The sequence below is a fragment of the Eptesicus fuscus genome, chromosome 14, assembly GCF_027574615.1.
Source record: "Eptesicus fuscus isolate TK198812 chromosome 14, DD_ASM_mEF_20220401, whole genome shotgun sequence".
NCBI classification, from domain to species: domain Eukaryota; kingdom Metazoa; phylum Chordata; class Mammalia; order Chiroptera; family Vespertilionidae; genus Eptesicus; species Eptesicus fuscus.
Window position 1 is genome coordinate 31014698 of NC_072486.1, and position 13612 is coordinate 31028309.

The window sequence follows — 13612 nt, forward strand, 5'->3', positions numbered from 1 at the left end:
TCCTAGGTTACAGAGCTCTATTTTAAAATCAACTTTTAGTGATGCTTTTCCTGGACCACTACTTCCATAATGTGTATATACCTTTATTACCATACATGTATACATGTTCTGATACACTCATCACATCACTTAGATGTCAGTTGTTTAGTTGACTCTGATATTCTCAATTATCTTATTCATGTTTAAATTCTCAGTATCTATCCCAGTTCCTGGAACAAAGTAGTTACTTAATAAGTATTTATTAGAAAATATTATTTTAAAGGTTTACCTTTCTAAAATGGAAATCTGATCTGAAATTGGTAACTTCACAGACCTCCTTAGCATGGCATATAAGTCCCTTTCTCATCTGGCCACACACATACACATTTTCCCTCTATGTTAAGTAACAAGGAGCCATCATGCAGGTTCCTATTTGCTGGACTCTAATCTCTTTCTGTTTTAGCTTTTGTTGTTTTCACTGCCTAGAAAACCCATCTCTTACCTTTCTGGTCTATCAAATATCTAAACCACTTTAAGGAATTAGTATAACTGTCACCACCTCCTTAAATCTTTCCTAGTTCATTTTCCTTTGTCTCACACTGTATCCAATACAAGCATCTATCATAGCTTTGTGGACACCTTATGCTCTTATTGTTTACATGTCTGTGTTCCCTGAGAGCACTCTGAGGGCAGGAACTAGAACAAAATTATTTCTGTACTAGAGGCGTGGTGCATGAAATTTGTACACAGGGTGGGGAGGGATGTCCCTCAGCCTGGCCTGCACCTTCTCCAATCCGGGACCCCTCAGACATCCCTCTCACAATCCGGGACCACTGGCTCCTAACCACTCACCTGCCTGCCTGCCTGATCGCCCCTAACCCCTCTCCCCTGCTGGCCTGATCACCCCTAACCGCTCTCCCTTGACAGCCTGATCGTCCCTAACCGCTCTCCCCTGATGGCCTGATCGCCCCTAACTGCTCTCCCATGCTGGCCTGATCGCCCCTAACCACTCTGCCTCAGCCCCTGCCACTGTGGCTTTGTCTGGAAGATGTCTGGTCTAATTAGCATATTACCCTTTTATTAGTATAGATTCTTAGTATCAAGCCCAGCATTAAGGACAGAAGAAGGGCTCAATAAATGTCAGTAGAATGAATCTAAAGGACAGCACAGAATTTTAAAAAGCACCTTGAAATAATCTAATATGCAAGGGAAGATAGCAAATACAGAATATACTCTACTTCAATATTACTGAAAATTAAATTCCAATGCAACTTTCTTACTTAAACTAATAAAACATCTATGTAGCTTTAACCTTTTGCACTCAGATGTCGAGATTAAAATTACTCTTCGAATGTATCAATAATTTGAAATATAAAAAAATCCAAATAAATAAGTTTGTATGAAAAGAAACTCCAGTTTTTTATTCTACTGCCGTGCTTTGTAAAATCTGGGGTATTTAAAAAATTAAATCCCGAGTAGAATAAAGGAACCGAGAAAAAAGCAAGCAAGTGCGAAGGGTTAATGTTTAGGGAAGTGATTAAATTGCTGTTAAGAGGGTAATAAATATCACTTTGCTTTAGTGACTTTTAGTCAGTGGTTCTCTACCCTAGTCAAATAACTGGGAAAGCATTTAAAAATACTGATGCCAAGCATCATCTCAGATCAATGAAATGAGTTCTATGATGGTGGGGCCCAGGCAATGGTATTTTTTAATGCTAAGTGAATCTCATATACATTTTTTCTCTTGTGAAATAACAACACTACATATCTCTCTGGCTATTCCTTCTTGATCTCTTTCAGCAAAGGTCCCTCTCTCCATTTAGTCCTTAAATGTTGGTGGTCCCTCCACTTATATTCTCAAATCGCTCAAACAGATTCCCTATAAATACACAGCACCCTGGCTTCAGAATTGAGATCCTACGTTCTTTTGAGCCCTAAATAATTTCATTTATTATTTTAACAGAGAGAAAAAGGTAAGGCTTCCAGAGTCTGGTCTCTTTCCGTCCTTCAGAGATTAGGCTCTCATCTACTGTTACTTATAAGCTCTTTGAAAAGGTCTAGAATCCTGTACTCTATATTTTGATAGCAATGCTTAACCAATTCAAAATTTTATTTTGTTTTGTTTAATTATCTTGTGTCTCCAAACTTGAGGGTTATCCTCTCTCCTTTACTTTGCTTCTTTCTCATTTACCTCAGAGGCTGTGCTGATGCTCACAACAAGGTTATACTTTCGGCTGCTGCACATATGTATATAGGACATACAACCCTTGGCATTTAGAATTTACTATCTGTGATCCCAAATATTCCCAAGCAACCCCAAAGGTCGATAATATTACAGTATTTTTATATTTTGATAAGGCAATACATTTGAAGATCATGGCTATGACGTAAGTTTTGAGAGTGGGTCTTGCAAAATGCCTAGCACCATTGCAGCGAACCTTGGTTATTTTCCACTTATCATTTATTGCCTCATGTGCTGTCATTCTTAGGATGTATTCCAATGCCATTTATGACAAAGATCACTGAGAAACTCTTAGGCTATAATGTTCATGAAAATAAAGAATTTATTATGTCATGACTATACTAATGCAGATGTTTATGCTAATGAACAGAATGGCCAGGTACTGAAGTCAAAGAAAGGGAAAACCACCAAATATCAGGTGTTGAATACATCCCATCCCTAACTCTCTTAGAAACACAGAATGACAGAATTCCCTCCCTCTACCTTCTCTTACTACTTTGGAAGAGAAACAAACGCTATTTGCTTAATGTCGGTCTCAGTCCTCCACCCAAAGTAAGCTCTGTAAGGGCAGGACTATGTTTTATTTATTCTTGAGTCACCTGGAATAGCGCTTGGCTCTTCATACATTCTCAGTAAGTACTTGCCAAGTGAATGAGTAAATGTCAGAGAAGTTACAAAAGCAATCTAGAACCAGGAGAAGTGATGAGAATGTACCTTCTTTGTTCATTTAAAGTTGTCCAGAATTGGAAAATGCTTATATAGCTTGTGAATATCCTAATTTCTTCATAATGTTAATATAAAAATGTTCCTTATTTGTGTGCTTTTGTTTCTGTTAATTTTAGACAAAGCCATGGGGTAAACATTAACTTTATATTATTGTATACATATTTCCCTTCAAATAAAACATTTTGAAAGAAACTTAAAAAGGATCCAGGTAGCCAAAATCTATAAATTATTTACCTATGAAATATTCCTGTCTCAAAAATTAAACCCAAATCTAACTAAGTCTCTTAGAACAGCAGTGGTTTTCAACCCTAGTTGCACTTTAGAACTTAACTTTACAGCATCATTTGAAAAGAAACATTAATGAGGCTCCAGCGGGTTTGGCTCAGTGGATTGAGCATTGGCCTGCAGACTGAAGAGTCCCGGGTTCGATTCCGGTCAAGGGCACATGCCCGAGTTGCAGGCTCGATCCCCAACAGGGACATGCAGGAGACAGCCAGTCAATGATTCTCTCTCATCATTGATGTTTCTATCTCTCTCTGAAATCAATAAAATATATATGTATATATTTTAAAAAAACATTAATGAGAATGTAGAGCTTAAAAAACAAATGGGTCATGTCAGAAGGATACAAGAATTAATATAATGAATTAGACAAATGTGGGACAATCTGAGTATCAAAAAGAAAAATAAATGTAAGTGATAGAAACATGTTGAATATAGGCATTTCTTCTATAATACAGAAACGAAACACTACAGTGTTCTGCAATAACACACTGACAATAACTAGCCTATGGGGAGAATAGGGTTAGGAGCTGACAACTCAAAACCTATCTGACTTTTTACTAGAACACTAAGAGGAACATTAATAATCCTAACAAAAGCTCAACCCAAATAAAATATTTATTAAATTCCTATTAAATATTGCAATAACTTTAACAAAAACAATAACAAGGGAAAAGCCATTTGATAAAAGAGGATATAAGGAAGGGTTGAGGCTTGCCATGAAGGCAAGAACAAAATGCACAGGCACCTCCAAGTTGTAGTTCAACTTAGCCAGAGGAATGCAAGGTGAAAGATTATGTACAGGGAGAGAACGCCATCTTTTGGTTACTTGCAGTAATTGCCTAAATTAGTATATTTTGCATTGGCTGTTGCTACTTGTAGAGAAACATTAACTTCCAGATAACTATGAATCGGGTGATTTATTTGTTATGCTGACATCATCACCTTATTAATGAATCTTGAATGAGCTAATTTACATTATAGAAGATATCATATATAAAAAGTTCATTAAATTCTCAAAAATAAAAGAGAGAAAGCGAAACGGAATCTTCATCTCTTTGGTAACTAAGGAGGGTGTTGGAATTTTATTCAGAAAATTAATAATATCCTATCAGAACTGTAATGATAACCACCAAAAAGCCCTAACTAATGAGGAAAAGCCCCTTTTTGTAGATGATTTTGGCCAATAATCATGGGAGGAGTAACAATTAGGAAATTGCCATTTTGTAAATCTTAATTAATCAATTGCTCCAGCAGTTTCTTGAGTTTAGAAGTTGAAGATATACTTTCCCATAGTACAGCTACAATCTCAGGATGGGTATAAAGTGGTGTCTTAAAGATTCCTTTGCACAAAAACTGTTACAAGAATACTGAACAGAATAAGACCCATTTCTTTTAGAATGTTCACAATTCACTTATCAGAATCATCTTTAAGTACAGAATACTTAAAGATGGGTATTTTTGCAGTGTGGTGATGGCCAGAGGGAAAGGTGGGTAGGGGTTGGGTGGAGGTGGGCAAAGGGGGAAGAGAACATCTGTAATAGTGGCGACGTTAAAAATAAAGTAAAAAAAAAAAAAAAAAAGAACTTATAAAACTCAACTCCAAAAAACCCCCCCAACACAATCCAATTAAAAAATGGGCAAAGGACCTGAATAAACATTTCTCCAAAGATGACATACAGATGGCCAAGAGACATATGAAAAGATGCTCAATGTCACTAAATCATCAGAGAAATGCAAATTAAAACCATAACAAGATATCACCTCACACCTGTCAGAATGGCTGGCTATAATCAATAAATAAAAAAATAAGTGTTGGTGAGAATGTGGAATAAAGGAAACCCTTGCGTATGGTTGGTGGGAATGCAGATTGGTGCAGCCACTGTGGAAAGCAGTATGGAGTTTCCTCAAAAAATTAAAAATGGGCCCTAACCAATTCGGCTCAGTGGATAGAGCATCGGCCTGCGAACTGTGAGGTCCCAGGTTCGATTCCGGTCAAGGGCATGTACCTTGGTTGCAGGCACATCCCCAGTAGGAGGTGTGCAGGAGGCAGCTGATGGATATTTCTCTCCCATCAATGTTTCTAACTTTCTATCCCTCTCCCTTCCTCTCTGTAAAAAATCAATAAAATATTTTTTTAAAAATGGAACTGCCTTGTGACCCAGAGATTCCATTTCTGGGAATTTATACAAAGAAACCTGAAACACTAATGCAAAAGAATATATGCAGTCCTATGTTCATTGCAGCATCGTATATAGTAAAAGCCTAATACGCAAATCGACCGAATGGGGGAACAACCTGTCACTATGAGGCACACTGACCACCAGGGGGCAGACGCTCAATGCAGGAGCTGCCCCCTGGTGGTCAGTGCACTCCCACAGGGGGAGCACCACTCAGCCAGAAGCCGGGCTCATGGCTGGTGAGCACAGCGGCAGTAAGAAGCAAGGGGTCCCGGACTGCGAGAGGCATGTCTGACTGCTGGCTTAGGCCCGATCCCCTAAGCCGGCAGTCAGACATCCCCCAATGGGTTCTGGACTGTGAGAGGGTGCAGGCCTGGCTGAGGGGACCCCCCACCCCAGTGCATGAATCTTGTGCACCGGGCCTCTAGTTATTTATAATAGCCAAGATCTGGAAACAGCCCAAATGCCCATCAGTAAATGAGTGGATTAAAAAAGCTGTGGTACATTTACAGAATAGAATACTACTTGCTGTAAAAAAGAAGGAAATCTTACCCTTTGTGACAGCATGGATGGACCTGGAGAGTATTATGCTAGATGAAGTAAGCCATTCAGGGAAAGACAAGCACCAATTAATTTCACTCATGTGTGGAATCTAATGAACAAAATGAACTAACAAGCAAAATAGAGACAGATTCATAGACAGAGAACAGGTTGACAGCTGTTGAAAGAGCGAGGGGAAGAGAGGTTTGGGGCTGGGTGGGGGTCGTAGAGGTAATGAGGAAAAAAAGAGAAAAAAAAATTCATGAACATGGATGATAGTGTGGTGACTGCCGGGGTGGGTGGAAGGGGAGAGAGAAGATGGAGGAAGATACAGGGAGATAAATGGTGATGTACAGATGATGTATTATGGAATTGTGTACCTGAAATCTGTGGAATTTTGTTAACCAGTGTCACCCCAATAAATTCAATAAACATGGAAGAAAGGAAAATATCTTGCTGATTAAATAAAAACTGATTTCATAATTATTCTTATATTAAAACAATTTAGACAAACTACCAAGATTATTTGTAAAAGAATGACTAAGTCACCTTAATCTTTTCATTGCAAAGAAATAACCAGAAATCTCTATTGTTTGGCTTTTGATATTTTTCTCCCTGCTTACCGAAGCAAGGGGCTACCGAAGGTGTTACTCTACCCCTAAATGAGTGAGACTCCACCGGACAATTAGAAAAAATATAAGAAACTTTCAAATATTAGAAAAATATAAGAAACAATATGTGAACATAATTCTTTTCATCAACATACAAATTCCTAGATAACACTAAATTTTTATGTTCCTTAATAAAACTTTTTTACTTAAAAAATCATCTTTTATATTTACTTAGTTTCCTTGCAAATTACATGTTAATTACAAAAGGAACAACAGTAACTATACAGAAGAGAAAAACATCTTAACCCAATGATTAAAATTAATAGCACTACTAAAAGGCCAATAACAACTCATGTATCTCTGGATGTGATATCCTGAGGACACACCACTTAGGTTGTAATCCAGACACAAATGGATAAGCTCATTCTAATCAGAGGGAAGAACAAACAAACCAAAATCGAGGGACATTCTATAAAAATTACTAGCCTGTATTCTTCAGAAATACCAATCTCTTATAAGACAGAACATTGAAAAACTACTCTAAGTTAAAAGTGACTGAAGAGACTAACAACCAAATTAAAAACATGATCCAGGATTGGATCCTTTCCAGAAAAACAAAAGTTGCAATAAGGGACATTATTTGGACAATTGATGAAAGTGAAGTATAAGTTATAGATAAGATAAAAGTATTGTATCAATTAAATGTCTTAAATTGAAAGCTGAACTATGGTGATGTAAGAGAATATCTTTGTTATTAGGAAAAATACATTGAAGTATTAAGAGGTAAAGAGACATGATGGATGCAACCTCTCAGGTGGTTTAAAAATAATACATCTGTCTGTATATATAGGGAGAAGGAGAGGATGATGACAAATGTGGCAAAATATTGAAAACTGGTGAATCTATCCCTAGCTGGTTTGGCTCAGTGGATAGATCATCAGCCTGGGAACTGAAGGGTCCCAGGTTTGATTCCAGTCAAGGGCAAATGCCTGGGTTGCAGGCTCGATCCCCAGTAGGGGCGTGCAGGAGGCAGCCAATCAATGATTCTCTCTCATCATTGATGTTTCTATCTCTCTCTACCTCTCCCTTCCTCTCTGAAATAAATAAAAATATATTTTAAAAAAAAGAAAAGAAAACTGGTGAATCTAGGAAAAGCCATATGGAAATTGTACTACCCTTGCAAATTTTCCAAAAGCTTAAAATTCTTTCAAGAAAATTTTTAAAATCATCCTTTAAGATTAAGTAAATATTAATATGAGATTTTCACTATAAGCAATTAATTGACAAAATCAAGTTTGACAAAACGGTATGATTAGTACAAGTGCTTTGAATAGTGACAAGTTAAGGAGCTTGTACTAGAATGTAGATCAATACACAGCTTCTTCCATTGAAAGAAGTCTGGCTAGAGAAAAAAGTTAGCTATACTGAACTGTGCTTAGTAATATTCTGGCAACAAGAAGTTTGTGCTGTGGCACTGCTCTTTTAGCAGCACTGGTCTTATGTTCCATATTTCTACAACCACTCAATCAATCAATAACTAAATAAGTGCTTTTAAAATTAAACATATGCTTTTGAAAGAATCCAACCAAATTATATTAGTTAAGTCTGGGTAGCACAACTGAAAGTAATTTTTGTTTTCTTCCTGTATTTTGTAATGTTTCTACAATGAGCATGAATTACTTTTATAATAAAAACAAAAGTAAACTTTCAAAAAAGAGAAGTGAAAAGGAACATAATAGCAGGCGATCTGATTTCTTGGAATTTGAATCTTATGTTAAAACATGACATTTAGTTATGTTCCTATACTGCTAAATTTTTTCCCAAAAGGATCTCACTTACAACTGATCTTGCAGCTCCACAATTATATATTCTAATTGTTCCTTTTCCAATTTATGGGCCAGATCAGAATCTTCAATCCTTTGTAGTAGTATTTTATTCTGGGAGACAGATTCAGACAGCTGGTTCTCTCGAAGTCGTAAGAGTTCTTCAAGATAAGCCTGGAAATACAGATTAGCAAGATATAGCCAACTACAAAATTCTAATATATTTTGAAGACAAATGCTCAATAGCTTAAATGTTAGTCATATCTATATTGTAATAAAACTTTTTTATAGTATCACTGATGAAAGAGTAAAAATAATTTTTTTTAATTTAGTACAAAAATTTAACATATGTTCAGTATTTAAAGCTCTTCTCTAATGTTCATTAAAATGCATTTGTAATTTAAGGTAAAACTTAGTTAAAACATTTTCATTTCTAAGCTCTGAAACAATAACATAAAATACTCAATATGCCTCCTAGTTTCAGAATATAGACCTAATCACAGATTGACCAATTAAAAAACTGCCTCTATGTGATTATTCTTTCAAAACAGATATTAACATTTTAGCTTTAACAAATTAGTAGGAAGCAGTACACTGTTTTGACGAGGCCTGCAGGCTTATAGACTGCCTAGTATCTATATAGTCCAGGTCTACTAGCTATCAGCTATGTATCCTGGTCAAGTTACTTAATTTCTCTGTGCCACAGTTTCATCATCTGAAAAAGTAAGAGCATTAATCTTCCTAGTTGGGAAGATTAAACAAATCAGTCTAGGTAGAGTTCTACCTGCTACACTGTGTGCAATGCATAATTCCTAGTTATTATTATTAGGAAACACCAAATAGATATAAGCCTTCTTGGGCTGGTCTTCTGTCAGTTATTTTTTACCCATTTACAATTTCTTTGTCCTTTTGCTCTGTTTTCTGAAAGACTTCATTGAATTTATCCTTCAAACCCTTATACTGAATTTTTTAATTCAGAAAATCTTAATTTTAATTTCCGACAGTTCTATCATGTCTGATGGTGCCCTTCCTTCTCATGACATCCTACTTTTTAGCTACAATGTGCTTACAAATTCTTCTCAGGATATTAATTAGAATATTTTTTTCTTAAAGTATTCTTCTATCCCACTATGTTATCCTATTCATTTGTCATTAACAAAGTCTTTTAACTAGTTTAGCTTTATGATACACTAAAGGCCTGGTCCACAAAATTCGTGCACAGGGGCGGGGGGGTGTCCCTCAGCCCAGCCTGCACCCTCTCGCAATCTGGGACCCCTCAGGGGATGTCCGACTTCCAGTTTAGGCCTGCAGGATCTGGCCTAAACTGGCAGTCCGGGACCGCTGGCTCCTAACCACTCGACTGCCTCCCTGATAACCCCTAACTGCTTGCCTGCCTGCCTGATTGCCCCTAACCATTCTGCCTACCTGCCTGATCGCCCCTAACTGCTCACCTGCCTGCCTGCTTCATCGCCCCTAACTGCCTCTGCTTGGCCCCCACCACCATGGCTTCGTCCAGAAGGACGTCTGGAAGGTCATTCGGCTGTCCGGTCTAATTAGCATATTACACTTTTATTATTATACATGTTAATAGAAGTTAACACTTCTCTGCCCTCATTAAGCCTCCTTTTCAGATTGTCCGCTGACAATTCTCAAATAGTTTTTCCATAATAAAATTTCAAACATTAAAATTAATTTTTACAAATGAAGTATTTTATATGTCACACCGCTTAATATATAAATCATATACAAATATTTATATACATTAGTAATCAAATGCAACTTATGTACCCACCATCTAGATTATCAAAACTTTTAAGCCCCTATAATGCCTTTCCCTAATGATACTCCCTGCTTCCGCTACACAGATAACAACATCCTGAGATTTATTATTATTATCTCCTTACTAATCTTTCTAGCTTTACAAATGTATGTTGTCTTAAAATAGTTTTGTTGAGATTTGTCTATATTCTTTTGAAACTGACTTTTTCATCTACAATGATGTCTTGCTTTCAATACTGAATAGTATTCCATTGTATGAATATTGCAGTTTATTTACTTACTCTCCTGTCAATGGCCTTCTGGATTGTTTTTTAGCTTTTTCTTAATATAAATAATATTACAGTGAACACTCAGTTATACGTTACCTGGTACAAACATCTAAGAATTTATAGGAAATATGACTAGTCATAGAATTGTTGGGAATAGGCCATGCATTACCTTTACATTTACTAGATAATGCCAAATTGTCATATTATTGTTTTTATATTAATCACATTCCCACCTGATATTCATTCTTTGTGTGTGTCTCACCTGAGGATATTTTTTCCATTGATTTTCAGAGTGGAAGGGAGGAGGGGGAGAGGGAGGAGATGAGAGAGAGGGAGGTTTTGTTCATTCTTTTTTCTCTGTTTATTTCATTAAAATCTGTTCTTATTTTTTTTCCTTTGGAACTGATTTTTCTTTTTTGGTCTACTTCTTAAATACTTATCTCTTTAATTTTCCTACTTTCTTTTCTAAGTTAAGTACTTCTACAAGTACTGCACAAAGTTGTAACAAAATTGTCAGTATGCATTGTTTTCATTCTTATTTACTCATTTCTTTTGACACATAATTTAGAAGTCTTATTTTTTAAATTCCCATTGCTGGTGTACAGGTGGTGGTAAACATATTGTATTGAATCTAACTTTACTGCACTGTGATCACTATTATGTCATTTCTTTGGTATTTGTGGGCATTTGTTTTGTGACATAATATGCTCCATACAAATTGGATAGCTGTCCCATATATGCTTGAAAAGAATGTGTATTGTTAGCATTTAACAAATTTTAGATCAAGCTTTACCAATTGTGCTGTTCAAACTCACTACATCCTTAGTAATATTTTGTCCGTTGAATCTGTAAATTATTTTGAAAGATGTTAAAATTTTCTACTGTAATTATGGATTTGTCAGTTTCTCCTGGACAATCTATTAATTTATGCTTCACATTTTTCATGGCTACACTGTTACATTATGTAAGTTCAGCGCTGTTATACATTCCTGGTGAATTCTTTTTTTACAAAGACAATGTCTTTTTTTAGTCTTAATGCTTTTTGCCTTAATGTCCACGTTGGATAACATTAATACAGAATTCCTTTGGTTAACTTTGCCTACTATATCTTTATCCTCTTAGTTTCAACATTTGTGTGTCTTTTATGTATGTGTCTTACAGACAACATATAACTAAAATTTATTATTAAAAAATAAAGAGTTGATCTTAACGGGCAAGTTTATGCTGTTCACTTTTATGGTGATGTTGACTCGGGTGGTTAGATGGAGATTTATTTCTACACTTTATCTGGTGGTGCCACCCTTTTTTCTTCTGGTGGTACCACCTTTTATAACATCCTTATTTTTTTCTCACTTGCTCCTTCCTATTGTAGTAATAAAATTTTCCTTATTTGTCTTATCATTATTAGTTTGAAAATTAAAGATTCTACTTTTAATCACAACTTTGGAAACAGGCAGGTACATTAAAATATGTGTCTACCCTTTTCACTGTAACAGAAAGACCTCAAATGGCTTTAGCTTCAATCATCCTCTCTTACCTTTTCTAATATTGTTAGAGTTTTAGTCCCACTTCGCTTCCCAGTGGTGGGCTGCAGTTAGCTCTCGAGAGCTGATTACTGAATTTCAGAAATTTTGAAAACACGGCTATTATTAAACATTAAATTATATAGACATAACTAGGTAAATTATATTAAAAACAAGGAAATAACCACTCAAAGCTCATCACTTCCTAAGTATTTTTGAATATTTTATTTTATCTTCTATTGTCTGTGCTCCTAAGGTCATTTCTGTCTGTTGAATCTGTCTGATAGAATGCTATACAGTGATGTGCTATGGTACATTTTTTCCCAATTCTGCATTTAGGGATATCACATTGGTAGCTTTAACTTGGCCACGATGGGAGTATTTACCCCACAGAATCAGCAAATGGTACATATCAGGGCTTCTCTATTTCCTCTGTGAAAGTCAGTTGTTAAATATATTTCAACCCTCCAATGCCACCCCATATTGGCCATTAAAATAGTAGTTTTTGTTTCATGTAGTCCAGATTTATTTGCCAATTTCTATGGTTAATCTGTCATTTTGCATCTCACTCCTACCTACTATGTTCAGTTTCCCTCTTGAATGACAGTGGGCCTAGGTCCACCGTTCCCCTGTATTAAAACACATGCACCTAGGCCAGCCAGTGTGGCTCAGTGGTTGAGCATCAACCCATGAACCAAGAGGTCATCAGTTCAATTCCCAGTCAGGGCACATGCCCAGGTTGTGGACTTGATCCCCAGTAGGGGTGTATGCTTCTCTCTCATCGATGTTTCTCTGTCTCTCTCCCTCTCCTTTCCTCCCTAAAATCAATAAAAATATATTAAAAACAAACAAAACAGCAACAGCAGCACATGCACCTAAGTGAAGGGAACGGTCTTTGTATGCTTCGCTCATTAGTGAGCGCCCATTCTGTGAGAGCAGCGCTGCATGCAGCTCTTCTAAAACTGTATTCTGCTCAGCATTTTCGTATTTTTACAATGAAAGGCTGTCAGGTGGTCTTAGTCTGACATGAGATCAGACTGGTACGAGAAGTCTTCTTTAATAGCGTATGAAAGTTTTTTCCATAGACATTAGGCACAGTTTTATAGCTATTATAAATGGGATCTTTTTCTTTATGTTTTCTAACCAGTAGCTGTTGGTCTATATAAAATCTATTCATATTTGTAAATTTACTTTGTACTCATTTTCCTCAGTGTATTTATTATTGTTCCAATACTTCTATTGTTCATTCCACCAGGCTTTTCCTAAATAGACTATTTATAAATAATGATAACTTGAAAGGAGAAAATAGATAATACAGTAAAAAAAAAAAAAGTTACAGCTCCTCAAGATAATGGAGTTTCTTTTCCTTTCTGCTAAATACTCTACTCTGCCAAGTGCAGTGTCTGATATACAAGAGTTTCTAAAATAACTGATTTTAAAAAGGACAAATGAGGCATATGTGGACTTAGGCAATTACTGCTTTTTCACAAACCAAGTACTATTTTATGAAATCAGTCGTAGGAACTAAAATCTCTAATATATAAATTAAACTGCATAAAGAAGAATAAATGGCTGATTTTTATACCACAACATAAAGTTAGAAAATGTTTAACACACAAAAGCCTTTCCTCAAACACTGCTTGGTTTTTAATGAACAG

At 36.1% G+C, this 13612-nt stretch overlaps 1 protein-coding gene across 6 annotated transcripts in view; it reads right to left on the reverse strand.

Annotated features, from left to right (window-relative positions):
* RUNDC3B (RUN domain containing 3B) overlaps positions 1 to 13612 on the reverse strand; it is a 102339-nt gene that overhangs the window by 14875 nt on the left and 73852 nt on the right. For all 6 annotated transcript variants that reach the window (XM_054726177.1, XM_008149436.3, XM_054726176.1 and 3 more), the window contains one exon: positions 8400 to 8557. In XM_054726177.1, coding sequence (XP_054582152.1) covers positions 8400 to 8557 — 158 coding nt within the window. The remainder of the gene's footprint in view (positions 1 to 8399; positions 8558 to 13612) is intronic.